The 27,003-nt window shown below is 44.3% G+C and overlaps 1 protein-coding gene across 1 annotated transcript; it reads right to left on the bottom strand.

Moving 5' to 3' along the window:
• Positions 1–1,448: 1,448 nt before the first annotated feature.
• On the bottom strand, positions 1,449–25,806 carry UBE2G2 (ubiquitin conjugating enzyme E2 G2). The gene is made up of 6 exons (XM_063099280.1): positions 25,703–25,806; positions 17,149–17,184; positions 17,007–17,052; positions 8,269–8,387; positions 5,061–5,201; positions 1,449–3,257 (listed from the first exon to the last, which is right to left on the bottom strand). The coding sequence occupies exons 1-6, from the start codon at positions 25,743–25,745 to the stop codon at positions 3,145–3,147; spliced, it is 498 nt and encodes a 165-aa protein (XP_062955350.1). The 5' UTR covers positions 25,746–25,806; the 3' UTR covers positions 1,449–3,144.
• Positions 25,807–27,003: the final 1,197 nt, after the last annotated feature.

Below are 27,003 nucleotides of genomic sequence, written 5' to 3'. Positions count from 1 at the left end.
CCACTCCTCTCCTGAGTCTCCCATCTACACAGGGACAACAGCCACGCCGCCTTATGGAGCCTGCGATGTCAGACATCAATGCTAACAGAACACAAACACACAGCAGCTTTCTTTTTTGTCTAAATGTATAATTTCATGTGAAGCTAGGTTAACTTTAATGAAAGGACCCAACTTTTCAACTGTGTGAGCACAGGATGGAGTCGGGAGATGGTCCTCCTGCATCCTGTCAAGACCCTAAGAAACCTCAGCATTCTGGAGAGAGAATGGAGGAAGGAAGACAGGGCTGTCGCTGACTCAAGCTCCAGGTGATGTCCTGTCCTCTGTCGTGTAAGGAAGTGAGGGTGGGACGGGCACTGCATGAGCCCGAGGAGCCATGTCACGGTGCAGCAGGCAGTCCCCAGGCCAGGGCCCCTGGGGGAGGGCTGCTCCTGCCATGCTGGGATGCTGTATGTGCTTATCCTTCACTAGTTCCCAGAATGGGTGCTTGTGTAGCACGGGGCCTGTCCGCAGTTTTGAACTCACAAAACGTAAGATTACAACGTGGTTCTATGAAAACAATTCCCTTCCTTGCAGTCCCAAGGACTCCAGAATGTACACAGGCGAAGGTGAGTCCTCCTGGCGGATCACCAACCCTGGGGTGGTCTTGGGGACCCCCAACTCCATATCACCTCAGAATTCTTGATATATTAACAAGGGTGATTACTGAAAACACAGGACGACAGGCAGAACAAAGGCCACTGGAGGACTGTGGAAAACTGCTGCAGTGTCTGCCCAGGACACAGTGCATGACCCGCACCTGCCAGGAGCTGGCACCTGGGGAGGCCTGGGGACCCCAACTCAAAAGGACGTCTGTAAATAAATGAAGTCAGACAAACAGGACCTGGAGGAAGGCAGACTGCAACAGCTACCCCACAGTCACGGCAGGTCTGTGAAACAGGAGCTTCTCTCTTTACACTTGAGATAAGATTTAGAGGTAGGTCCAGTAATGACTAACTCCAAAGCAGTGATGAGAGTAAGCTGTGTCTCGAGATGTGTGCAGAACTGCAGCATGAGCTGAACCTCCTCCGGCTTCTATTGGTGACAGACCACCAGTACCACCCACGATGGTGCTTGTTGCCTATCCTTATAATTGAAAAAAAATGCTAAGTTTCAGTTAGAGGTGATCACGTCAATCTCCTACATGCATCAAAGTTCACGGTCCTCCTGTCTTCTGTCACAGACCCTGACTAAGAAACCTCAGCATTCCAGAGAATGGAGGAAGGAAATGAGAAATAAAGAGAATAAAAGCTTCCAGAGCTAACGTAAGTCTGCAAGAAATGCCAGTGCCCGAGCACAATGCCCCAAGCCAGGCAGCTCAGCACAGAGCCTCTGGCCTGTTCCCCAGCAGGCAGCCTGGCCTCAGTCCTCCAGATGATAAGAAATCTGACAAAGAAAAACACACTGCAGAATAGGGGGAAAATATATAACTTTATTTTTAACACAGTAATTAAATTCCACCACAGAATAGGGACACCTGGGATTTTTTTTTTTTTTTTTTTTTAATAAATACAAATGAATAAAAATACTTTGTTTTGTAAAGAGACTGCTTCTCCTCCTCCACATCTCACACGAGACAGGTAAACTTAGTCCCTGTGGCCTACCTGCTGATGTGGCCGCCACGCCCCAGCCCAGCCACACAAACCACTTTTTCTCACTCAGTGGAGAAGGCTGCATCTCCTTTAACAAGCCTGCAAACACTTCTTAGGTACAATGCCTGTCCTCTCCCTTCCCCTCTTTAACTGAATTTCAATTGTAAATAATTCCCTTCTGAGAAGGAAAGTGTCTGTTTCCCACAGAAGCCCGATATGGAGCCCCTCCAACCAGCAGCTGTTAACACCATGGAACTCCATGTGAAGCTTCAGGAAAACAGACTACTGTCCACTGGATACATCATGAAAGAGAAGGAAAAAAGGATCTTGTAAAGTAAAATCTATTGCATGTCTCATAGACCATCCCTTATTCCAAAAAATAGAAATTTGTATTTAAATTTAACCTGTCTGAAACAGGTCAAGTATTTGATTCGGCATGCAACAGATCTGTTATTGCTTATAAGGTAACCTCCTGGCACTGTGCTGCTCAGCTGACTGTGTTAGAGAACATCCAGACCGCATCAAAATCACAAGTCAAAAACAGCGCTCTGTCTCCACCCTGGGGCTCACGGGCCCCACATGCCCACTTCCATGAGTGCCGGTCAAGTTCAAGAATAAGGCACACCTCTGTGCTCTGAGCTAACTAATGGTAGATTCCCTTCCAACCTCGAGTTGCAAAGAATGATTTTGTGCCAATAGTTAAATTCCTGGTGCAACCACAATGTATGCAACCCTGGAGCTTCCCAGTTTTTGGACTGAAAAATTCCTGTAGATTCAGAAGAAACTCACTGAAACTTTACACATCTCACCTGTACCAGCTCTAGCAATGCACTAGTAACTAAGAAAAAAATGTAAATCTTTGATAAATATTATCAGGAAAAAACTATCAGTCTTTATAACCAGCAATAAACTTATTTTCCATGTATCTCATTTCTCTTTAACACACATTTTAAAGAAGTATTTCCTGAAAGTATTTCTAAGTGCGATGGCTTGTAACACACAACAAATGAAAAAGATGTTACTAGATTATAAGAAAAACACCTGCTTGTAAAATATGAAATAAAAGAGGAAGTTATGAGTGCCTCGCGGAGGCCCGACTCTTCAGGAGCACTGCTGGAATTCCATTACCCTAGGGAGTCTGGCACATGCAGCCCCTCAGCACTCCAGGAAGGAAGGGAATCCACAGGAAGCTGTGGCTGCTGCGTCTGCGGCACGTGAGCTGGGAGAGGTAGTGGTGACAGCTTCGACAACCTACCTGCTCTGCCTTGTGAGGAACACTTCAAAACTGCATTAAGCTGTCGCTGTTCTACATAAACATAGTTTCAGAAGAGAAGCCTGTTTGGGGTGCGAAAGGTGAGAAAAAAACAGACGCTGTGGCTCTGTGAGTCTGTCTTTTTGTTACCAGCACAGAGACAGCTGTCACTAAGTGCTCCAGAGAAGGCTGGGCCTGATCAGTGGTGTGTGTTAGCACGCGTGCGTGTCGGCACACATCTGTGCGCATGTGCATGGCAAGGCCTTAGAGCCCCAGAGACTTCTGTACAATCTGCTTGGCGATCTTATAAAACTGCTCCCGGTCATCCCGCCACATTTTGGAGGCATCCACGTTAGCGCCACTTTCGTCATTGGGCTCTGAAAGAAAAACGAAGCACTCTTCGTATAAAAGGGAGTCTTAAAAGTAAGCAGCTCGGCACAATCTTTCACTTCATTAAAACACTGATGGGTCAGCACCTGCCTCGGGATTTGTGATCCACTCCCACAACTCCTGAGTCTGAGTGTCTGAAGATGCCAGCAATGTCATCTTCTGGCTTGCTCTGGAAACACTGACCACCTCAACAACATGACCATGTGGCCCCCCATGGGATCTGCTGGACCTGGAGATGCCCTGTAGCAGTTCCTTCTCAGTCTCACAGAGAGCCTGCCTCAGCTCCTACCAGAAGTACAGCCCTAGGCAGCTGTGCAGCCCTGCCGTGGATGCCTGCCCAGTGGACGCTTGACCCCAGGCCACCCAATCCATCAGCTGGGCAGCAGGGCCTGCAGGAAGGGAGACGCACAGGGCTACCAGACTCTGGCTCGAGTTATTGCCACTGAAGCCACAGCATGAGTGAGCGGCAGTGCGCAGAGGGGAGGTGGTGGTGGTCAGAATGTCCAAAGGACTGGCCCAGAGCACACAGCGGGTGAGCACAATCCTCACTCGGCCAGTCAGTCAAGAAGGCTCGGTGCTTGTCCTCTCAGGGCACACATGCCCTTCCCCCACACACGTCCTGCCTGGTCTTCACTCCACTGGCCTTGCGTGGGCACCTACCTTCCGGGCTGCCTGCTGGCATGACTCTTTCCTCTGATGCTGCTCCCTCTGCTTCTGCAGCACCTGCTCATGCCTGTGTGCTCCTCTGTGATGCCTCTCCTCTACGCCCCTCCACGCCATCACCCTGTCCTGCACCGTCACCCACTGCTGTACCCAGAAATGGCCCCACAGCTTCACTTCCACATCTGGTCCCTCAGATGAGCAGCTCCAACAGCCTGCGGCCCCCAGATGGCCCCCTTGGGTGGCCAGAGGCCCCTCGTTCCACATCCCAAACTCTTCTCTTCCCCAAATCCTGCTCCCTCTGTGTTCCTGACCCCAGAGACAGCCCCCCCAGCACTCACACCAGGAACAAGAGTCACTACACGCCAATTAGCCAGTCCTGAGGGCCTGTACTTTCAAGGCCTCCCAAACCCACCCCTTGGCCCTGGGGCCACTTCAGCCCTTCTCTTCTCTCGCCAGGCTGCTGAGACGCTGCCCCACAAGTCTTTGTTTCTCCTACAATCATACCATCACACGAATGATGTAATACTCGAAGTCCCAGGGTCTGCCAGGGCTCCTAGCCGAGCACGCTTCCACAGGGCTCCCCTCCATCTCCACCCAGACTTGGCTCTGGCCATAACGAGCTGGCAGCACCCCCACTGAACCAGCTGCCTCCTGCCTCTGGGCCTCAGCCTGGGCTACCTCCCTTGCTGCAAAAGCCGTTCTCTCCCTCCTACCTTGCTAACTCCTACATGTCTTAAACTCGTCCCAGATAGCCCTGTCTCAAGAAGTGGCCCAAGAACCCCATACGTACTTTGATCTCAGGATTTATCAAACCGTACCTGTGGGTGGACTCAGAAAGTTCCCCTCAAATGTGGGACCTTCAAGTTGGGGTATCTTTAGTGTGTGACATATAGTAGGTCCCTAATAAATGACTACTGGATGAACAAAATGCCCAAGGATTAGAGAACGGTTCATTATGATATTCACAACAGGGTAGACAGCACTAGGCTTTCACTAAAATTCACAATTATGAACAGTGCGCTCATGCTTGAACACACGTGTGCAAATGCTCCCAGATGAGCACCGCACACACGAATGAACTCTGAGCGCCCGCAGGTGAGCGCCACAGACAGCCTGGCAGAGCTTACCTGCCAGCATGCTCACCACCGACAGCAGGATCTTCTCCACGCTCTGCACGGGGCTCCACCGCTCAGCACTGCTCTCGTAGCCCATGGGGTCGTCGCCCGGCGCATGAAGGATGGAGATGCAGACCCTCCCATCAGGGTAGACTGCAAGGGTGAGAGGCAGCCAGGTGAGCCCAGGGATGATGCCCAAGGCAATACCACACTGGGGCAGGCTCACAGATAAACATAACAAGGACTGCAGACACAGAAAGTGAGCTGTTTGTACAGCTGGAGCACAAGCTGGGGCTGAGCGTCACATTTCCCATCCGCACGGATCCCACGGGCTTGTCTGGGCCTCGCAGGGCCCTGCTCACGCACTGACAGGACTCCAGGCTGCTGCCCCATTCCAATCAGTCACAGCACAGTTCCACCTTTATATGGAAAATTTTAAGCATTATGTCCAAAAAGAGTAAATGATAGATTATCTGGCAAATATTTCACCAAAATATCTAATGTAATAAGGATTACTAACAATACTTTTGAGAGCTAGTTTCTTAAAAATTCCTAATTCCACCATTAAATCCCTGAACTGGACTGTGTAAAATATATGTTCACATGGCTAAGATAAAAATAACAGGAATTATTTAAATATCCAGAAAAAGGCAGCGATATTTCTCTTGGTAATTTATCCTGACAGTGAAATTATTACTAGTACTACCTAGAGATCAATGTGTCTAAACCAAATCTCTCTCCCATCAAATACCATAATTAACAAGATACCTGATGAAGAGAAATGGATTTTCAATTCACAGAATGTAATCAGTCCTATCAAGAAAGTTAAAAGAGGGTTGGCTAGTCAGCTCACTTGTTTACAGCATGGTGCCGATAACACCAAGGTCCAGGGTTCGGATCCCCACACCAGCCAGCCCCCCCACCCCCCAAAAGTAAGAAAGTTAAAAATGTCTGTTATTTTTCTTTTACATATACTTGGGAAATTCTCAAATGGTTCAACATATAATCAGTTATCCAGTAAAACTTTTTGATAGACTCAACTGTGAAATTATAAAGCCATTAAAGTTATAATAAGTGACAATTTAAAATAAATTTAATTCAATTCACGAGTTCAGAATTTCATGAAAATTTAGGAATGTCAGCAGTTACCACTTTCTTCCCAACAGCCTTCTCTTTTACACCCGGCCCTGTGTTTCTTCCCTCATCCGCTATTGCAGTGGTCACTGCTCTGTGGCAACCCAGGACCTGTACTGCAACAGACTCAGGGCACCCCTGCCATGGACTGCAGGATGTCCACCCACAGTCCACACATGGGACCTGGTGCCGAGAGTGCTCTCTGCTACTATTTGCATTAATTATCCGAACATTAAAAGTAAGTATCAGGGGCTAGCCAGTTAGCTCAGTTGGCTAGAGCTAAGTGTTGTAACAGCAAGGTCCAGGGTTCAGATGCCCATACTGACCAGCCACGCACACAATATCAGAACATTAAAAATAATTACCAAACTATTTATTTTTAGTACATATTCACATAATTCAATCTGTTTATTGGCTGTATCTGTCTCTAATACCATGTCTCAGGCACTGTTCTGAAGAGCGTGTATTTATCATCAATACAATCTTATTATCTTAATTATCTACAATCCACTTCATAGTTGCATTTTATGGTTAAACAACTTGAAATTGTTAACCTCTTCAAGTGCCTCTTATCCATCAACAGTAATATATTTTTTAACTCTTTATAATGAAAAATCCCCAAGGCACACTAAGGTAGACCACAGCAGGACAGGCCCTAGACACGCCCCCACCCGCCCTCACAACCATGGCTACAGAGCCAGCCTCCTCAGAGGGACGAATGCTTCAGAGGGCCTGCTGTGTACACAGGACTGAGGCAAGGCTGAGGAGGAAGCATGTGGCCTTCATGTACCACCACCAGCAGTAAACAAGCAGCTGTGAACGAGGGTGTGGACCGCAAGCCCTACCGCATAGAGCGTTTCCTGACAGGTGGAGCAGTCCTGAAAACATCTGCAGCAGGGAGCAATTTGGGGGGCTCTGTTGTATGCTGTGCCAAATGGGTTCAGTTTTAGACCAAGAGAGAAGTCAGGGGCTCAGAAAATTTGATAAATTCTCTTATGTGTTAAATTAGCCTTTAGCTATTCAACATATAGAAAAGAATAGAATAAGGAATTGGTTTCAAATAAGTTATTTCATTTTTATAAAATAGAATATCTTACTTGCTTTTCTTCTCCATAGCTATTAAGATCATGACTATTAATAGCAATAATAGTCATTTATAAGAAGGCACATTATTCTAAATACAATCATTGAAAATACAACACATTTCCCTGTTAATTCTTTCATGTTTAATCCTTATTTGTAAAAGGAGGAAATGAAAACTACAGCTATTCAGGAATCCCAATCCCTGCTACTGAACGTTTTCAAATAAGGTACAGTACAATTTATTTAAATGACCTTATTTTTTTCCTCTTTTAATAGTAATACATTTTTATTTTAGACAAAGAAAAGGTTTACAAAAAGGAAAAAAATAATCCCAATCAGGGAAAAGAGAACATTTTTGTCCTTACCTTTCCAGTTATGCACACAAGGGCACTTCAAAAAGTTAATGGAAAGATTTGTATTATCTTTTAATTCTATATTTCCACGAACTTTCTGAAATACCTTCATATATTTACATGTGCAGGTTTTTTCAAAGGATGAAATTATAACCTCCTACTGATTTGTATTAGTACCTGGTTTTCCCAGTCAATATAGCACAAATATTATTCAATGTCACTATTATTTTAGATCATTTTAAATATCTATATTGCATTCTAACATATATAATTTACTTAACTAATTCTCTATTGTTGAAAGCTTAGATTGACTCCAATTTTTTCACCATTAAAAATAACACTGTGATGAAGACTAGTATAAGCCACTCTGAGCACACACCTGTGCTTAAAACTTCTTTCTGACAACCCCACTCAAGCAGGACACCTGGGTCAAGTGGCATTCACAGTTTTAGGTTGATATTCTCTTTTATCTACATTAAACTGACCTTCAAAACTGAAATCATGGTGCTAATACCACCATGATTAATTTGTTGAAGTTCAAAACATAAGAAATATTTTTTAAAGGTCTACAACATCACTGATATGCCATATTTTGCATTTATAATCTCTGTAACTCTCCTGCTACCACAAAAACTTCCAAAAGCACTTACTGTTGGGATGAAACATCTCACAGGTAAATCTCATCTTTGGAGGACTTAACGGGTAATCAAGTGGGAAACTCAGGATGGCAGGAAAAACACCAAACTCAAAACAGGTGTCCTCTGGGCCCCTAGAAGATATAAAACATGAACACAGAACTTCAAAGTACATTTTTCAATGTCTACCACAATTCAGAAATGAGTTAGGGAAATTTTCACTGCTTTACAAATGCCCATGAAGAGATTATCTAAATAATAACGAACTGGTACTTTTTTCTGAACAGAAAGTAATGTCTCATTATCTCATTCCAATCTGGTTTAAATCTTAGGTACAAGCACAAGGACTAAATTACAGGCACAGTTTCCACATTAATAAAAGTAAGAGTCGGGCAGCAGAACCTCTTTATAATAATGGAATCGGAGAAAAGAACTAACGCCAACACTGTAGGATCCTGGGGACTCTGTTTTTCCCTGCATGTGGTACAATTACATTCTCGGATAAAGGTATGAATTATGGCACATGTTATAGCAAGACTCTATTGTACGTAAATAAATGAGGGGTTAAGAGTGGTATTTCAAAGGCTTTTAAAAATTTTTTAACGTGCCTAACAAGTGAATTCTGTAACCTTCAAGAAGCAGATAGAGAGCACACACATCATCACTGATTTGCACTTAGAGCAAAAGGCCAGGCGTGAATACACGCCCCAGTGACCCCAGACTGCACCTGGCAGCTGGCCACCCTGTGCCCCAGCCCCCACGGGTGCGAACGCTACAGCAACTCTATGTCCCTACACTCATACCTTGCTCACAGGTAAATGGCAGAAATGGACTAAACTACTTCAGAAGTCCTGTTCAAACGATAAGACCCCATAGGTGTAAGTGAACGCCATCTTGACCAACACACAAAGACTGAAGGCAGGAGGAGAGGAGGAGGGACGGCTGCCCAGCCCACATCCTCACCAGGGAGACCAGCTCCTCCTCCCTACAAATGTCACTAATGAGACAGCACAATCTTTATTACATGAATCTAACAAGGAAGCAGAACTGCTAAATGACAACTACACACACTGAACAGCAGAAATTACTGTGAGTGTGACCCATCACAGCCACAAAGAAGGCAAATCCCATTCTACATATGTGAACTGAGAGAATAAGCAACTCTGCCTCTCTACACAGTGACTTCCACAACAGAAAGGACACCTCCGCAGAGGCCGAGCCCCCAGCAGCACAGGGGTGGATGAACACTAGACCTGCGGCCTTCAAATGAATCCAACACAAGGCATAGGAGAGAAATGCACTTATTCCAAAACAGTCTTCATTTTAAAAAAAATAGAGTTCTTAAAAGAACAAATTCGTTTTAAAATCTTGATAATAAAGTTATTTTGGGTTCAGTGAAATTCATAAAAATATAGGTTTGTAAATAGTAGAAGCAATATTTATCTCCACCATTAAAGGAAAAAGACAAAAAAAGTCAGAGACTGACAAAGAGCTTTAGTTTTCATTTGGTGGCAACAGTGCTATGGCAGCAGTGCCAGGCCTGCTTCTGGCCCCAAGGGCTGGTGTGTGGTGAAATGGTCAAAATGAGAACAACACAGTTAAGTGTCTGCTGGGGCCAAATTCTTTTCAACTTAAGAGACAAATCTTGATTCTGAAACCTGTCCTGCTACTTTACAGGATGTGACTGTGAACAGCTACCTTGTTTGGAGGGGTGAACACTGCTGTACAACAGCTCCCAGTGTTGCAGCATGACACCAGGACAGGGACCGCCGCAGCCTCACTCCTGGCACAGCAGCAGTGCAGCACAAGGGCGGTGGCATGGCCACTCTGGCAAGGGCAGCATATGAACACAAGCCCCTGGCAGCTGGAGACCTGCAAGCCTGGACTGCTTTGTGCTTCCCGCAATCCCTCGAAGCCTTTCCCTCTTCTCATCGGCCAGCACAGACTGTGGTCGAGAGATAGGCGGTCACCCCAGGCCTCACGTACAGTGTGAGAGCTCATAGCAATGCGAGGTGCCACCCCACGGGCATTCCACGCAGCCTGCTGGTGCAAGGGTGCCAGGGCCTGCTGTTTCCATTTCACTGTGAGGCAGAACAGAAAATCCAAGGATGAAATGACCAAGTCAGGGTCCCAAACCAACCTAGTACAGGAGTTAAGAATAGAACACTATTCAAACTGCTCAATCAGGAAGTAGGGCAAATAAAGATACTATCTTTAAAAGTAACACTGTTAATATGTCAGGAATGCTTGCCAGTGCCTCTGTATTTCTGGCACTTCTGAGTCTAGAATAAGAAAAAATGTCTGGGTAGTGTTTTTGGAATGAGCCAAATGGCATTTGCTCAAAACTTTGATAACAGTTCTTTGTTTTCTCATAATAGGGCTTTCTTTACAATTAAAAAAAAAAAAAATTCACTGGGTCGTTGGTTGCCTCAGAAGCATGACCAAACATTTCCTAAAATGCGCCCACATCTTAAATATCAAAGCTATGTGCAAATGCTCCACTCACTGCTGGTCTGAAACCAGGTCTCTCTCTGTTCCAGAATGCCCTGGTGCACACACAGGAACGCAGGCACGATGATGTGCGGCAGCATGCCCGCGGACTCTACGGACACGCTGTCGAGGACATTCCTGGACTGGAATGTCTGTCGTGGATGTTGTTCTTGGATGAGTTTCACTGCCATGCTCCCGAACAACCTCACCTCCTTCACCAAAGATGGGCTCATCTCAAAATCTTCAAACAAAAAAAGAACCAGAAGAAAGGAAACAAAACAATCTTACCCAAAGCAAATATGAATTTTGCAAAGTCTGCAAATTACTTTACACCTCATTGATTAAAGCAATGGCCTAAAGTATCTCAGAACTACAAGGTAAGGACTTTTGAGACAGGCATGCAGGTAAAGCACCACAGCCACACTGCTCTCTACATGAGAAATGACATTTCCAGTGGTCACTTTGATTTCTTGTCTTCTAGGTGAATTTGGTGCAAGAGAGCAAACACTGAGAAAGCAGCACCCATGTCCAAACTGGAGCGTAGTCACCACGCCTGCCAGCACCCATGGTCCCTCACAAAGCCAGTGACATGCTGGTGTAGTCTTTCAACATTAAACTCAAGGAAAACTGTTCTTCACATCCCACTTTCTAGCCAACGAAAGCAGGAGGAAGGCCAGCGTGGCTATGGGGTGCCCAGGGCGTGTCCGGATGGGACGGCACCACCTGCCTGCTCGTCCCCAGATGCCCTTGCTGCTACCCTTCTCTTTATCAGTTTGTCACAGCACATGGACAAAACTACTCAAACATACAGATGACAAGGTATGAGAATAATGAAGACTGCAAATCCCTCCATTAGAACTTAAAACCTGAACTGGATTACTGGAGGACGAGTACTCCTCTAAGTCAGAACCACCTGGAGCATAAAAAGCAAAGCCAGCCTGCCTTGGGAACTTCCTCTGCTCTGGGGTGCCTGGTGTCAGAGCGCGGGAACCACCTTCTTCCTCTGACCTCTGCGCTACAGCTCAGCAGAGCTGCTCAAGGATGCCACCTTACTAACTCACAGGCAGCGCGACCAAGATGGGCTGCACGCACAGCCCCCCAAACTAGGCACTTCAGAAGCCCAAGCACACTGGCTCTGCTGTGCCCTGCCAAGTCGTGGCACTGCCTGGGCCCCTGCCTGCAAATCCAGCAGAGGCTAAAGGGTGGCTTGCTATGTGTAGATCGCTGTGCCAGGCAACTGGGAGTTAAAGAGAACCTAATCAGGTGAGGTTCCCGCTCATGGAACACCCTTGTGCCAGCAAAAGGACACAGGCTGTAAGAGGCTGTGATTTAGGGAAAGTGCCCTCCTGCATCTTCCTCAGGCACCTGATAGTCTCAAACCAAGACTGCGTAATTTTACCCCCACCCTCACCCCCAAGGCACGACCCTGCCTCTGGGCAGCCTCTCTGGGATGGACCCAGACACCCCTTGTGTTCTGTTTTCCTTTTGTTATGTTCTGAGCAGCCCGAGTTATTCGCATCTAAAGAACCAATACTAAGGGAGGAAAAGGAGAGACCCTGATATTCCTGGAAGTCGTGGTAGTAGCAAATACACGTTTTGTTCTATATGATTATTTTCATGATTAAATAAATCTGTTCAAAAGGAGTCTATAGCCATACCCTAATTACTCTTTTGCAGTATAGACATTTCTGAAAAACTTTAAATCAAATATATCTGAACTATATTTAAAGTACACTAAATAAGTTAATCAATTACAAGAACTTTATGGTAAATAAACAGACAATCACTTTTACAACATAAACTTTGACCTAATTTCACTAGAAAAATATATGCCTGTTGGAAAATATTCAAATACAGAAGTACATAAAACACAAAGCAAAGCAAATACCTCCCTCACTCCCCCTTTCTAAATTACCTCCTTGAGATAACCACAGTGAACAGTTTGATTATTCTTCCAGGTTTTTCTCAACATGTGTATGAACTCACATACCCTCATCCACAAAGTTGGATTTTTTAAGATAAAAAATGTATCAAAGCATTGGTGAGATTTTTTTTTTTGCAGCTGGCCAGTTCGGGGATCTGACCCTTGAACTTGACAAGGCTGTGCTCTAACCAACTGAGCTAACCAGCCAGCCCTCGTTGCTCAGAATTTTTAAAAACCTAAATAAATGGGGAGACATTCCACATTCATGGATTGGAGTGATCATTACTGTTAAATGGCAATATTCCTCAAATTGATCTAAAGATTCAATGTGATCCCTATCAAAATCCCAGCAGGCATTTCTGCAGAGATTGACAAGGTGAAATGCAAAGGATCCAGAATAGCCTAAACAATATTAAAAAAGAAGAGCAAAGTTGAAGGACTTAAATTTCCCAATTTTAAAACTTACTATAAAGCTCCAGTAATCAATGCAGTGTAGGACCAGCATAAGGATAGTCATAGATCAATGGAACAGAATTTAGAAGTTCAAGAGTAAACCCTGCATTTACTATCCATTGACTTTTGACAAAGGTGCCAAGATTATTCAATGGGTAAAGGATTGACTTTCAACAAATAATGCTGGGATGACCGGATAAACCACATGCAAAAGAATGAAGGTAGACTTCTACCTAATGCCATACACAAAAACTATGAAAATGGATCAAAAACTCGAAATGGATCGAAGACCTAAATGTAAGATCTATAAACTATGAAACTTCTAAACAAAAACAGGAGAAAACCTTTGTAATCTTGCATTATATGAGACACCAAAAGCATGATCCAGACACTGCCAAATGTCCCTTGGAGGACACAATCATTCCCAGTTGAAATCACTGGTCTAGATCTATTATTCTGTCATATGCTTTTCCACTTCACACACTGTACACATCTTTCCATGCAGTAGGTAAATCCCGCCTGAGTTTTTTTATTGCTACATGGCATTCTGCTGTATGGATATTCCATAAATTAGGCTGGACAGTGATATTTCCACTTATTTTTATTACCACAATGAATGCTGCAAGAAACTTCCTCATCTATAGATCTTTATAACATTTCCATTGAAGAAATTGCTAAGGTGAGGACTGCTGGGTCAGAGAATACATAATACAAATTGTAAACATCTATTTTAATTTCAAGTTTATTTTAGTAGGACACTGTCTTCAGTAAATAAGAAACCTTGAATAAAGGATGGATACTGTGACCATGACACTTACACCCAGCATGGGAAGAGCATCCTGGCAGGAGAAGAACAGCCTGGGAGTGTGTGAGCTTGCTGCTGTCAACAGCTAGAGAGTCTTGGGAAAATCACTGCACCACCTGGGCCCAAACACACTGGAAGTAACACGGAGGGTGGAGTCAACCAAGGGTCCCCAACCATTTAACCACATTTACCACAGCCTCAAGAGCTCACTGGTTTGGAGGGGTGACAGCAGTTAGGCCACAGACCAGACAGGGAGGTCACCAATGCTAGCTGCTTCTAGAATGCTAGAGGAAGACAGGACAGGGCAGCAAGATTCTAAGGGACTCATGTCTTGTCTGGTTACCAAGGATGAAAAGGTGTCCCGTACCTCAGGGCTTCTATGTCCTACAAAGTACTCCAAGTGCAGAGGGCACCCACCCTCCTGCAGCTGTACCCCAACGCTGTGCCTTAGCAGAGGGGTCACATGCACCATGGGCCTCAGAGCTGGGAGAGATCTGAACCATTCGTCCAAAGGATGCTGAACCACTTTGTTTTGATGCAAATAAATGAAGGTCAGAGAGGAAAAGTGACTGGGCCAAGACCATAATGCCAGGCTAGGAACACACGCTACAGTGGTCCATGCCCCTTCCTGTGCTGTGACCTGCAGTTACAGCCATCTTCTACTGGACCACATGCTCAAGCTCCACCATAAGCTCAACAGAGTCACTAGAGTTATTTTCCACTTTTAATTAGAGATGTGGAACTGCCTATGGCAATCTTATGATTAGTCCTTCTCTCATTCATTAATTTATGCTCCCCATTCTAGTCTCTCAACCCTGTTCTTTCAAGGTAAAGACTTGGATTCACCTAGGACACATGTGTCCTCAGACTAGGGCTGTAATATAAAAGGCACTCAGTATCTGTTGCCTGAATATTGGAAAAGCCGTTTTCTTCACAAAGTTGGAGGAAAAGATGGAGGCCTGCAGGCAGGCACGATGGCAAAGGCCACCAGCATCAGACTCACACAGGCAAGCACTGTAGAAACACCAGGGTGTAGAGGTGGCCCTGGAAGCCATCGGAGAATAAAAGAGAGCAAAGAAAACCTATCACTGGATAGTAAAAACTTACCCAGCTGTCTACCAAAACAGCAGGATGAGACAAACCAAGGGGAGGACAGTTAATTCCCTAATAGACATTTTAAGTACTTTTGTAAACAGCCTCTTGTTTGTGAAGGGTCTGGAACAGGACCAAAACCCACAAACTCACCAGATCTTGAAACAGGGGAATTCCACACTAATGTGAAAGCCTTACTCAAACACAAAAGTGCTCTTCCCTAAAAATAGTCCTAATTACTTTTTAAGACAGGTTTTCAAAATATTGGTTTAATTTTATACTGTTTATCTAAAATTAGTAATAGTTACCCTAACAGATTTTTAACAATGAACACTTTTTAAAAACCACACTGGGAGGCTCAACTGTTCCTTTAATGAGCTTCTAAATAAATCTACTATAGATGTGCATGAGCCAGCATCTTCCAAATACTGCAGAACCGTCAGAGGACCCGACCTCTGCACCCAGACAGGCCTCCCAGCAATCATGCACCCCACGACAGGCTTTCTGTCCAGGTGGTGTGTATGTGAGTGCGGGTGTGTCCGTGTTAACAAATGACTTAGTAGATGAAACAAGCAGATTACAAATCAGTTCGTGTATACGATCTCCCGCTTCTTTAAAAAGGAAGAGCTGAGCCTGACACAGTGCACAACAGTCAACTGACTGCAGCACAGCGCTGACCAGGGGACTCGCCGTCCATCTCATGATTGCCTGGGTGTGAATGACACAATACTACCTCAGACACAAACACAAATTCCAGAAACTTGTAGACACAGAAAAAACATGCACCACAGGCCCACGCAATTAGAGTATTACAAATTATCAAGAAATGTTAGGCCTGCTGTACCCTCTCTGGATAGTTTATTGATGATTTTTTAAAAACATTTTGTTTATCGAAAAAAACTCATTTTCATACCAATGTTCATGTATTATCTAACCTCCACAGACAACATTTAGCAGCAACTGGTTTCTCAGGCTAAGACAAAGATCGTTAAGAACTAATGTAATACAAGCAATAGGCAAATTCTAAAAGTTTGATGAAGTTTAAAATTATGTCAAGCCACAGTTCACACCTGCTCCAGTGGCCTTCACACTTCTTCCAGTCCCTGCCCACTATAGCGCTTGTCAATCCCACAAAACCCAACCCACAAACTTTCTAGATAATTGAAGTATCTCATTTTGATAATGAGAAAACTAACAGACTGATTATAAAATTCAACTTCCTAAATTTTACCTAATGTCATTTTGTTGAAAATATATGAAGTTTAGGAATGGCTAAAAATCTAAGGTAGTAGAAAGAAGAAAAGCAAAAGGGCCTGAGTCAGGGACACAGAACACTCTAGAAATGGGGGTCCATTTGTTTCTTTTTCTAAGCAATATCACTGTAAGCTCAATATCATGAAATCTAGGATCAGGTCAGGAACCACACTGACTCAATTCTAAGAACAAGAACTAAGAACTAAGCCGAGTCTCGGGGTCAGAAACCACAGAAGGTCTCCAAGTCCAGACACGGCAAACAAAGCAGCAGCAGTGTAGGAGACAAAGGGAGGGAAGGAGAAGAAGAAAAGAAGTCCTTGCCCAAAGGCAGGGCCAGTATAGTCATCCCCATCTTTGAGGACCCTTTTCTTACTGTCAAAACCTCAGGATTTTAGGGACTTTTGGAAGCCAAAGACACCCATGTGATTTGAGGATAATCCACCATGACCACACAATATTCAAAGATGGTCATCGTAATACTCTACGAATACGTAATATTTACAACAGAACCTTTTATTTGTACTAAATAAGGAAACACTGTCACTCCTTCTGGATCCGTGTTCAAGTGGTTTTCTGCTTTCAGATGAGCAAACTAGAGAAGAGCTGGAAGTTTCAAGATGCACTCAGCCTCTTCCTCCAGCTGACACTCCTGAGCATAGTCCGACTGCTAAAAGTGGATCTTAAGTCTAATTTCCAGTAAAGCCGTAGAACCAATAACACATATGATTAACTTACATAATCAATGCTTCCCATTCAAAAAAATTCTCTTCATTCATGGGGCCTGTAGGTAAAGAAAAAAATTCCACAAAGTTTTAACTTCGGAGGCAACTGTGGCAATTAAAAGTAAATTATAAAGAAGTTACCTTTAGTACCTTACCTGCCACAATTCCTTCTGGAGGGTTCAGTGTTAATTCTATAAAATTAAAAAATAAAACCATTACCAAACAGAACAAATGTCATATCATCATCTTAACAAAACACCTCTACAAAGCATACAAGGCTATAAATTATAGAATATACATATTAACAGATGAAATTCTATTTGCCCAAGGTGAATGTCTAATCCAGTTACAGTTCTGACAGATTATGTGAACAGTTCTTTATACCAACAAAAAACTATACACTCTTTTTTACAAATGAAAAAAACAAACAAAAGAGGTAAACTGTCTTTCCAAAATACTCCCGCTGGTTACTTTGATTAAAGCTCATAACCTAACATAGTACATTATTTTCCAACTGAATGGTGTTTCCTGTCATTTTAAGACTTAGCACAAACCTTTCTGGATGTGACAAACCAGAGATATGACCAGAGCTGAGGTTGCAAAAGCTTGACATTATCAAATGTCTCAAATATGTGACGGGTCAGCCATTGATCTTTAAGACTACTCTACAAAATCTGTGAGCCCCCACAGAACTGACATTCTACAGACTATCAGACGTCAGCACTGAAAATAAAAATAGTAAGAAAAGCCAGCAGCAATTTGAGGCTAGTAGTTGTTGAAAACTTGAGGCCCAGCTCTGAGAAGCTGCATGAAATGCCATTTCAACTCTTAGCCTCATGGTTTATCTGTTGATACAGGAGGCTCCAAAATAAAACCAGACCTGAGGACATACTGGAAAAGGTTAAAAACAGAAGGAGATGCCCAAAGTCATGGCCGGAAGGGTGGCCACATGGGGTAATACAGAAATGCACTCCCTGTTTGGGAGAGTGCCGAGGAAATTAATAATATAGTAAGCAAACATGCAAAAGACCAACAAAACCAAAGGTGGTTCTTTGAAAAGACAGAAAGTTAATAAATCCCTGACAAATAAATACAAGGCATAAGAACTGGAAAAGAAGAAATAAAACTCATTATTCACAGGGACTATGTTTATACATATATAAAGTCCAAGAGAATCTAAAGATAAATTATTAGAAAAAGAAGTTTGACAAAGTTGCTGAATATAATGTCAATATATATAAATGAATTATATTTCTATACATTAGCAAGTTAGAAAATAAAAATCTAAAAAAGACACCAATTATAAAGGAAAACACATGGAAGCAAGTCTTAAAGACTTTCTCTCTCTTCATCTGGGATGCTCTCTGTGACCACTCACTGAGCTGAACAAGCCTTACACGGCACTATTCCTCTCTTGGTCACACTTCACGCTAGTAAACAGTTTTAGAAGTTGTGCTCCAACAGTCCAGGAAGGGAAGACAGAGCTGGGGCCACAGTGACAACTGTAGAAGTGGGAAGATGGTGAAATTTGGGATCTACTCTGCAGGTAGAGATGGCAGGGCTTGCTGGTGAAGTGGATGTGCTCTGTGAAGAGAAACAAGAACAGTCTTGGGTTTTTGGCCCAAACAACTAGGTAAATCATGGTGCTAATACTGGGATGGAAAGGGAGAAGAAACAGGCTGGAGAAGAAAGTAGGAGTTCTAATTTAAACATATTAAGGTTGAGCTGTCTAGTAAACAGACACGCAGAGATGATGGGCAGGTGACTGGAGAAGTGAGTCTGATACTCAAGGGAAAGATTGACGTTGGACATATACATTTGGGAGTTATTTGCATATACAACATACATAACCCCTGGGGCCTGGAAGGGACCCTCTAAGGCAGTATTTCCCAGACAACATTTGGAAATACAGGGTGCCACTTTTGGGCTTTCACAGTGATTGGGGAATGCCACTGCCATTTAGTAAGAAGGGGCCAGGAATGTTCAACATCCTGCCATAAACAAGGCCTACACAAGGAAAAATTATTTCACTCAAAATGCCAGTAACACCTGTTGAGAAACGCCTGATCCAGAAGAGAGCCACGTGCTGTTACCAAGTGTGTGCTGACATTGGGGAGTGGGAAGAGGAGGCAGGGACAGCACAAGACATCAAGGAGAGGCCAGTGACCGGGGCCAGACAAGAGTGCTGGCACCAGAAGTCAAGTGCATTAAGTGTTTCAAGGAGGGAAGAATCAAATACAAATGAGGTCAAGAACCAGGGAGGCTAAGACTTTGGATTTCACAGGCACACCTTGAGAGTCCCTTCGTATCTCTTCACGGGGAGTGAAGATTGGGAGAAATAACCACTGAACCCAATTTGCCAGACTTTATACACCCAACCACCTGGAATCTAGTCCAGTTTTTGTGTCTAAAGTAAAATGATCTAATTACAAAAGAAGAGATAAATGACAGATTAAGGTAGATGGATTGTAGACTGCTAAAAAGGAAGGGGTGGGGAAGAGGAAACACAATGTTAGTGGGAAACAAACTAGCAAGCCTCAGAGTAAGACATAGAATTCTAGCAACCTTTTCCTGGACCGAAAGGAGGAGCTTCTACCAAAAAGCGTGGCTTTACCCTCCCTTTGGAGTTCCCCCTTGGAACTTCCCTGTGGGTTGTGCTCCCTTAGGGAGAGGGAGAGGTGGTCTAAAAACCCCTCTGCTAGCCATCCAGGCCCCGCGCTGCAGAGAAGCACCCGCGCCACCAGCCTTGCCACCAGCCTTCCCACCAGCGGCATCTGCTGGCAGCTGAGGAGCAGCAGTAAACGAGCTCTCTCCAGAGCAGAAGCAAGCTTCTGACCACACTTTTTTTGTTTCGCTTTGTTTCCAATACACACACGCAAAACCATGTACAGTTTCACGTTACTGATAAAAAAACATGTTCAAAAAGAGAAACAAATTTTAATAGCAGAGAAACATTCAAAGACCATTCCTTGCCACTGATTCCTTGAGAATGTCAATTTGTTAAAAAATTATTAAAAAAAAAAAAAAAATAGTGGCTTAAAAAATAGCCACCACAGAAAATGAAATATAAATTTAACCTTTGACCCAGCAATCTCATTTCTAGGGATCTATCTCACAGATACACTGTAAAAATAAGAAAAGAAGTATTACAAGTCAAGACGTATTACAAGATGACTTGTAATAACAAAAATCTGGGAAGGATCCACATCTCTGTCAGTAGGGGACTAGTCAAATTATGACACATCTACCTATGGAGTCCTGCAGCTGTGAATGCCTCTATGTTCTAACACAGAATGAACTCCAGGCTTATTAAATGAAAAAAGGGGGGGTGAAGAAGAGTGTGTAACAGGGTCTTTGAAGAGGCAATTAATATTAAATGAGGCACTGGGTTGGGCCCTAATCCAATCTCACTGGTGTCCTAATCAGGAGAAGAGGTTAGACATAGGCACAAAGAGAGGCCTCAGAAGAAACCAGCCCTGCCAGCACCCTGATCTTGGACTTCCAGCCTCCAGGACTGTGAAGAAATACCTTTCTGTTGTTTAGGCCTAAGCCAGTCTGTGGTAATGGCAGCTCCAGCAAACTAACAGTGTTCAAACACCTGGACAGCCATTCACAAATAATTTGCAAATAAACTTTGACCTTTACCTCATACCATATACAAAACTTTATTTGATATGTATCACAGGTCTAAATCTAAGAGATAAAACTATGAAACATCTAAAAGAAATCATAGGAGAAAATCTTAGTGATCTTATGTTTGGTAATGATCTCTTAAACATAACACAAAAGAAATATTTTAAAAGTTAATAAATTAAACTTCATCGAAATACCGAAAACAAAACAAAACAAACAAAAAACCCCCAAAAACCCTGTTCTTTAAAAAGCACTATTATGAAAATTAAAAGGCAAGCTACAGGATTTGTTCAATGGGTACAGAGTTTGAGCCACACAGTAATGAGCACACAGTTAACAATACTGCATTAGAATATACACTCGAACAGTGCTAACAGAGCAGAACTATGTGTTTACCACAATTTTTTGAAAAAAGGCAAGCTGCAGATGAAGAGAAAATAATTAACAAGATAAAGAGCCATCAAAAGACTTGTGTGAGGGTACTTCAAAAATGGTCATGGAAAAATAGAAATAAAAGATAACGTGAATCTTTTCAGGAACTTTCTGAAGTACTCTCATATCTACATGACATAAAAAACTCTTACGACTCAATAAGAAAACCATCAAACAATTAAAAATGAGCAAAGACTCAAGACACTTCATCAAAAAAGACACGGATGGCAAATAAGCACATGAAATAATGCTCAACATCACTGGCCATGAGGGAAATACACTCAGCAGGATGGCTCACATTTTAAAAACCGACCATACCAAGCATCAGCAAAAAGGTGGAGCAACTGGAACTCAATACACTGCTGGTGGGAATGTAAAATGGTACGGCCACTTGAGAAGATAGTTTGGCAGTGTCTTTAAAGTTTGGATATACACTTAGAGCTGGCTGGTTAGCTCAGCTGGTTAGAGTTCGGTGTGATAAGACCAAGGTCAAGGGTTCAGATCCCCAAACAGGCCAGCTGCCAAAAAAAAAAAAAAAAAAAAAATTAAACATGTACTTCACATGTGACCCAGGTATTTATGTAAGAGAAATAAAGGTATGTATCCACAGAAAGACATGTACACAAATGTTCACAGCAGGTTTATTTGCAATAGCCAAGAACTAGAAACACTCCAACTATCCATCAACAGGTAATGCATTAACAAACCGAGGTCGATCCAGACAACAGAGCATCGCTCTGTAACAAAAAGGAACAAACTGCTGATATGATAAGAGCAACCACATGGATGAGTCCCAATGTAATCATGCTGCGTGAGGGAAGTCTGACGAAAGAAGGGACGAAACAATCCATAGTGAGTGAAAGCCGATCAGACACTGTCTGGGAACTGGGGGGCACGGGAGGGAGAGATGGATGATGAAGGGGCAGGAGAAAATTTCTGAGGATGATATGTTCATCACCTCGATTGTGGTGCTGGTTTCTCGGGTACAGACATATACTAAAACTCATCAACTTGTACTCTTGTAACTATGTCAGTTTACTATATGTCAATAATACCTCAACAAAGCTGCCTTTTCTTTTTTAAGATGGCTGGGGGAAAAAAGACACCATAAAGGCTAAAAAGACAACGCACGACAGGGATAAAATAACTAACACATATAACCAACACAGGATTAAGGAACTGCAAAGGAATAGGGACTGTATAAAAACTCCTACAAGTCAATAAGAAAAAGACAAATACCCTATGTAAAATTGGTAAAAGACACAGACAGACTTTTCACAAAGGAAAAACACAATGGCCTATAAAGGATGCTCAACCTCATTCACAATCACAGACTTAAACAAATTAAAACAAGACACCATGCTGTACCGATCAGACTGGTAAAAATGGAACACTGAACACTGAATACCATTAGTGAACATGACAGGCAAGGGGACCTCCCAGCCACTGCTGCCAGCAACGTACACTGGAACCACCGTAGTGGAAAAGAATTTGCATTACCAACGTGCCCCAAATATATACATTGCACATGTGCACAAGAGACAAACATGTTCACAGCAGTACTTTTTATAAAAATCAAAATTTGGAAATAAAGAAATGACTATCAATACTGGAATGGATGAATTCTAGCTTACTCCTAAAATGGAACACTATGCAGCAGTGAAATAAACTACAGCCATATACTTCAACATAAATCAGTCTCAGAACCAATGCTGAGCAAAAGATGCAGTGTGCAGAACACGCTCAGTACAATTCCATTTCTGTTAAGTTCTAGGACAGGCAAAAGTAAATAATACGTTGTTTAGAGATATACAAAGTGGTATAACTAGAAAGAAAAGGAAAAGGATGATTCACACAAAAATCAGAACAGTGATAACTCCTGGTGGGAAGGAGCACAGAGACTACTGCTAATGCTCTGTTTCTTAAGCTGATCTCATGGACACAGTTGTTCATTTTATTATTATCTAGTCTGAACATACACTTTTATATACTTTGACATATACAATATACTTCACAATAAAAAAATGTTCTGGGCTGGCCAGTTAGCTCAGTTGATTAGAGCATGGTGCTTATTACACCAAGGCCTGGGGTTCAATCCCTGTACCATCCAGAAGCTAAAAAAAAAAAGTTTAAAAAACTGAAAAGGGGAAATTACAGGGAAAGATGACAGTAGTGGGAAGGACAGACTGGGGCTGGTGGTTCAGGAAAGGTGTCTGTCTCCCTGCGATAGGAGAGTGCCCAGAGGGCTGAGGCGGAGGGAATGAGGGAGAGGAGGGGGGTGAGGACAGGAGGGCCAGGGCAACACGTGCAGGGCCTTATAGGACATGTTAAGGTCTGTGGTTTTTTCCTAAGATGGTCCTGAGCAGAGCAGAGAGGTGCGATCTGACTTACATCTCAACAGAATCCCTCTCAGCTGTGCAGCAAGAGCTGAAGCAAGAAGACCAGGCAAGATTCTAGGTGGTAACTCAGGCCAAAGGCAGGAGGGGCCTGGATCAGCACGGGACCAGTGATTAGTGGCGCTCGGATGAAGTCCCATCTGAAGGGAGCACAACTGCTTACACATGGATATAAAAGAGTGAGACATCCAGAACATTCCAAGGTTTTTAGTCCAAATAACTGGAAGAGTAAGGTTGCCGTGGTTGTGAAGGCAAGGCTGTGGGACAATATGGTAGGGAACAGCAGGAGCCCAGTTTTAGACATAAGTTTTGGGTTCCTATCAGATGCTGTGCCACCACCCGCCACCCTCAACTCATGTGCTGGGCTAAAGGGTGTCCCCCCAAAATTCAAGTCCATCCAGAATCTGAGAATGTGACCTCATCTGCAGATGTAATTGAGTTAAAATGAGGTCATACTGATCAGGACGGGCCCTAAACGAATGACCGGTGTCTTTACAAGAGGGAAATTTGGACACCAACACACAAAGAGGGAAGACAGCTGTGTGAAGATTGAGGCAGAGACTGGAGTCATGATATTACAAGCCAAGGAATGCCAAGGATACTGGCAACCACCAGGAGCTGGAAGAGGCAAGGAAGGAGTCTCCTCTAGAGCCTTCAGAGGGAGCGTGGCGCTGCCAACAACTTGGTTTTGGACTTCTGGTCTCCAGAACTGTGAGGGAATATATATCTGTTGTGTTATATTGGCAGCACTTTGTGATGGCAGCCCTAGGACACTCATACCTGTCTTATTCCTATCAGTCTATCTCTGACACTTCTAGGAAAGGCTGCATGACATGTGAAGACAAGACAGCAGTTTACAACATTCTGGTTCTTTTCCTGGCTCTTTTTTTTTATGAACCTAGGCAAATCATTCTGCTTCTATTATCCAATTTCCTGTAATATCTGTAAAATGAGGGGGTAGGGCTGGCCAGTTAGCTCAGTTGGTTAGAGTACAGCCTTCTAACATCGAGGTCATGGGTTCGAATCCCCATACTGGAAAGCTGCCCCCCAAAATAATAAAATTAGGGGGCCTGAACAGAATCATATCTAAGGTCCAGCACCTTTAAATTTCTGCAGTTTTATGACTACTCCCAAATACAATAAAATGTGCTGGAACATATATCCGAATCTATCTAAATCCCACTGCGCATAGAGGTTGTTTCTATAAAGTCTACCTTTACATTGGGGTGGGGTGTGCTACCTTAAATTCGTTAGGACAAACTGGATGCTAAGACACAAAAAGACAAGAAACACTAAATGGAACTTTATCACATTACTAGGATACAGAGGGGGAAAAATGCCCTCAATAACACACTGTATTCATTTTCTATCGCTGCTGTAACAAATTACCACAAACTTTAACTGCTTAAAACAATACCCATTGATGATCTCACAGTTTCCATGTGTCACAAGCCAGGGTACAGCATGGACCAGCTGATTCTCTGCTTAGAGTGTCTCACAAGGCCAAAATCCAGGTGTTAGCAGGATTGCTGCCCCAAGTTCATTCAGGCTGTTAACAGAACTCAGTTCCACGAAGCTGTGGGACTGAGGTTCTGGGATCCTGGCTGACTAGCTGTCAGACTGCGGTCGTCCTCAGCTTCTGAAGGCCACCCACCGTCAGCTCATGGCCCCTTCCTCTGTCTCCAAAGCCAGCCTCAGCAGGTGGAGTCCTTCTCACACCCTGAATCTCCCTACCTCCTCTCCTGCCTTAATCTCCTGGGTCCAGCCAGATAATCCAAGATAAGATTATATCTTATTGCGTGTGTGTCCACTTATCTTTGTCACGCTCACTCTTTCAGCCTGTTTTCAACTTCCTTCCAAGACTCAGCTCTCAACGTAATCCCAGCCAGAGCGGCGGCCGAACGTGCCGAGAGCCGAGGGAGTTGCGGAGGCGGGGCGCCCGGGGCGGCGGGCTCGCGCAGGCGCTTGGACCCCGGGGCCCGGTCCGTCACCGCCGGCGACGCGGTGGCTGGCACCTTGGGAGGACACGGCGGCATCCCACACGTCCGCACCGACTGCTCAGAGCGAGCGTTCGTCGTGCGGGGACAGACGCCGAACTCCAGGGCTCGCTCCGCTCTGCTTCCCCACCCGCGGCGGGGGAACTTGAGGCGGTTCCAGACCACCGCCCGGGAAACGCGCAGGCGGCCCGCCCCCTGCCGCGGCTCCTCGGCCGGCCAGTGGCCCCCGCCCCGCCTCCGCCCGCACTCACGCTTGTACTCGGCCATCAGCCTCTTGAGCGCTGTCCCCGCCATGGCCAGCCGCAGCCGCTCCCCGCGTTCGCCACACGCGTAGCCCGCCCCAACGCCGGGGCTGCTTCCGGGTCGCCACCGCGCGCGCACAAGCCCTTCCGGGTCGTGGCGCGCATGCGTGGGCAGCCCAGGCCGGCCCTGGGCTCTCCTAGGGCGGCTCTGCCGCCCTCTGGGTTGCTTACGCGTGGCCGGCCTGCCCCTCGCAACCTCGGCCCCTACACCACGGGAGAGCAAAGTGTTTGGGCCCCAAAGTGCATTTCTTGGACATGCTTCCAGGCGGCTAGTTCCTTTTGGAAAGTTGCTCCCCTTGGAGAGAGGTGAGGCTGCGGTGCGGACGGCGCCCGAGGCGCAGGACGAGCCGCAGCTCTGCCTGTCCTCGTGAGCCGGTGCCGCTGGAAGCCGGGCACGGGGACGTCACTCTCTTGACTCCCCTGTTTCGCCCTCTCCGAGCCGTCTAATAGTAGAATGTGTGACGTCTTTTCTTCATATTGATGTCGATGTGTCGGTGGCTTTTGTTAATGAAACCTTGGGGGTGAAGTTTTCCTTTGACCCCACAACCCCAAACTTCACATTTAGTTTTCTCTACAACTTATCCTACATACTATACTACAGAATTTACTAGCACACTATATAATTTACTTAGTATTTTTATCATCTTTCTCCTCTAACCAGAAAACGTTGCAGGAGGGCAAGGAATCTTTGATTCTGGTTAGTTTCCGGACGCAGCCTCAGTACCTGGACACAGCAGGCCCTCAAGAGGTATTTGTAAAATTGAATGAAATTTAACAAGCAAACAAACTCCGCAAGTATGCATATTTTAGGGACTGTCAAGATTTCAGTCCACGTCTTTTCAAATGACCACAGTGGTTTATAAAAATGACATGGTCCTTTGACACAGTTTCAAGGAGTAATTGATTTGAACAAATACTCATGAAGTTTCCTTCCCCACTGCAGAGAGCTTCCCACTCTGTTATCACACCACACCCCATCCCCCAATACCAGTCAGTTCCCATTGCTACTACTGGAAAACAGCTCCTCTTTTCCAGTGAAGGGAAATGTGGGTGGTAAGTTCATTATTAACACTATGAAGCTCAACATAACTGAGCCTATCAGATGCTTCATGTTTTCCTAATGGCATCGATCTTTCCCAGATATTTCCTTACTCATTGTAGAGCTGTGGGTTAAATTATTACTTTCAGAAATGTGGTTTACAGCTTGCATCAGGACTGGTTTAAGCTTCAAGTGACAAAAACCCAAAATA

The sequence above is a fragment of the Cynocephalus volans genome, chromosome 1, assembly GCF_027409185.1.
Source record: "Cynocephalus volans isolate mCynVol1 chromosome 1, mCynVol1.pri, whole genome shotgun sequence".
Lineage (NCBI taxonomy): Eukaryota > Metazoa > Chordata > Mammalia > Dermoptera > Cynocephalidae > Cynocephalus > Cynocephalus volans.
Note: the sequence above shows the minus strand (reverse complement) of the source record. Positions and strands in the feature narration are given on the sequence as shown.

Coding starts and splice junctions, on each gene's coding strand:
- UBE2G2 (XM_063099280.1), bottom strand. CDS start 25,745: ATGGCGGGGACAGCGCTCAAGAGGCTGATGGCCGAGTACAAGC. Junction 17,053..17,148: donor TCCAGAAGGAATTGTGGCAG/GTAAGGTACTAA, acceptor CTTTACCTACAG/GCCCCATGAATGAAGAGAAT. Junction 3,258..5,060: donor GGTGGTGAGCATGCTGGCAG/GTAAGCTCTGCC, acceptor TTTTTCTTTCAG/AGCCCAATGACGAAAGTGGC.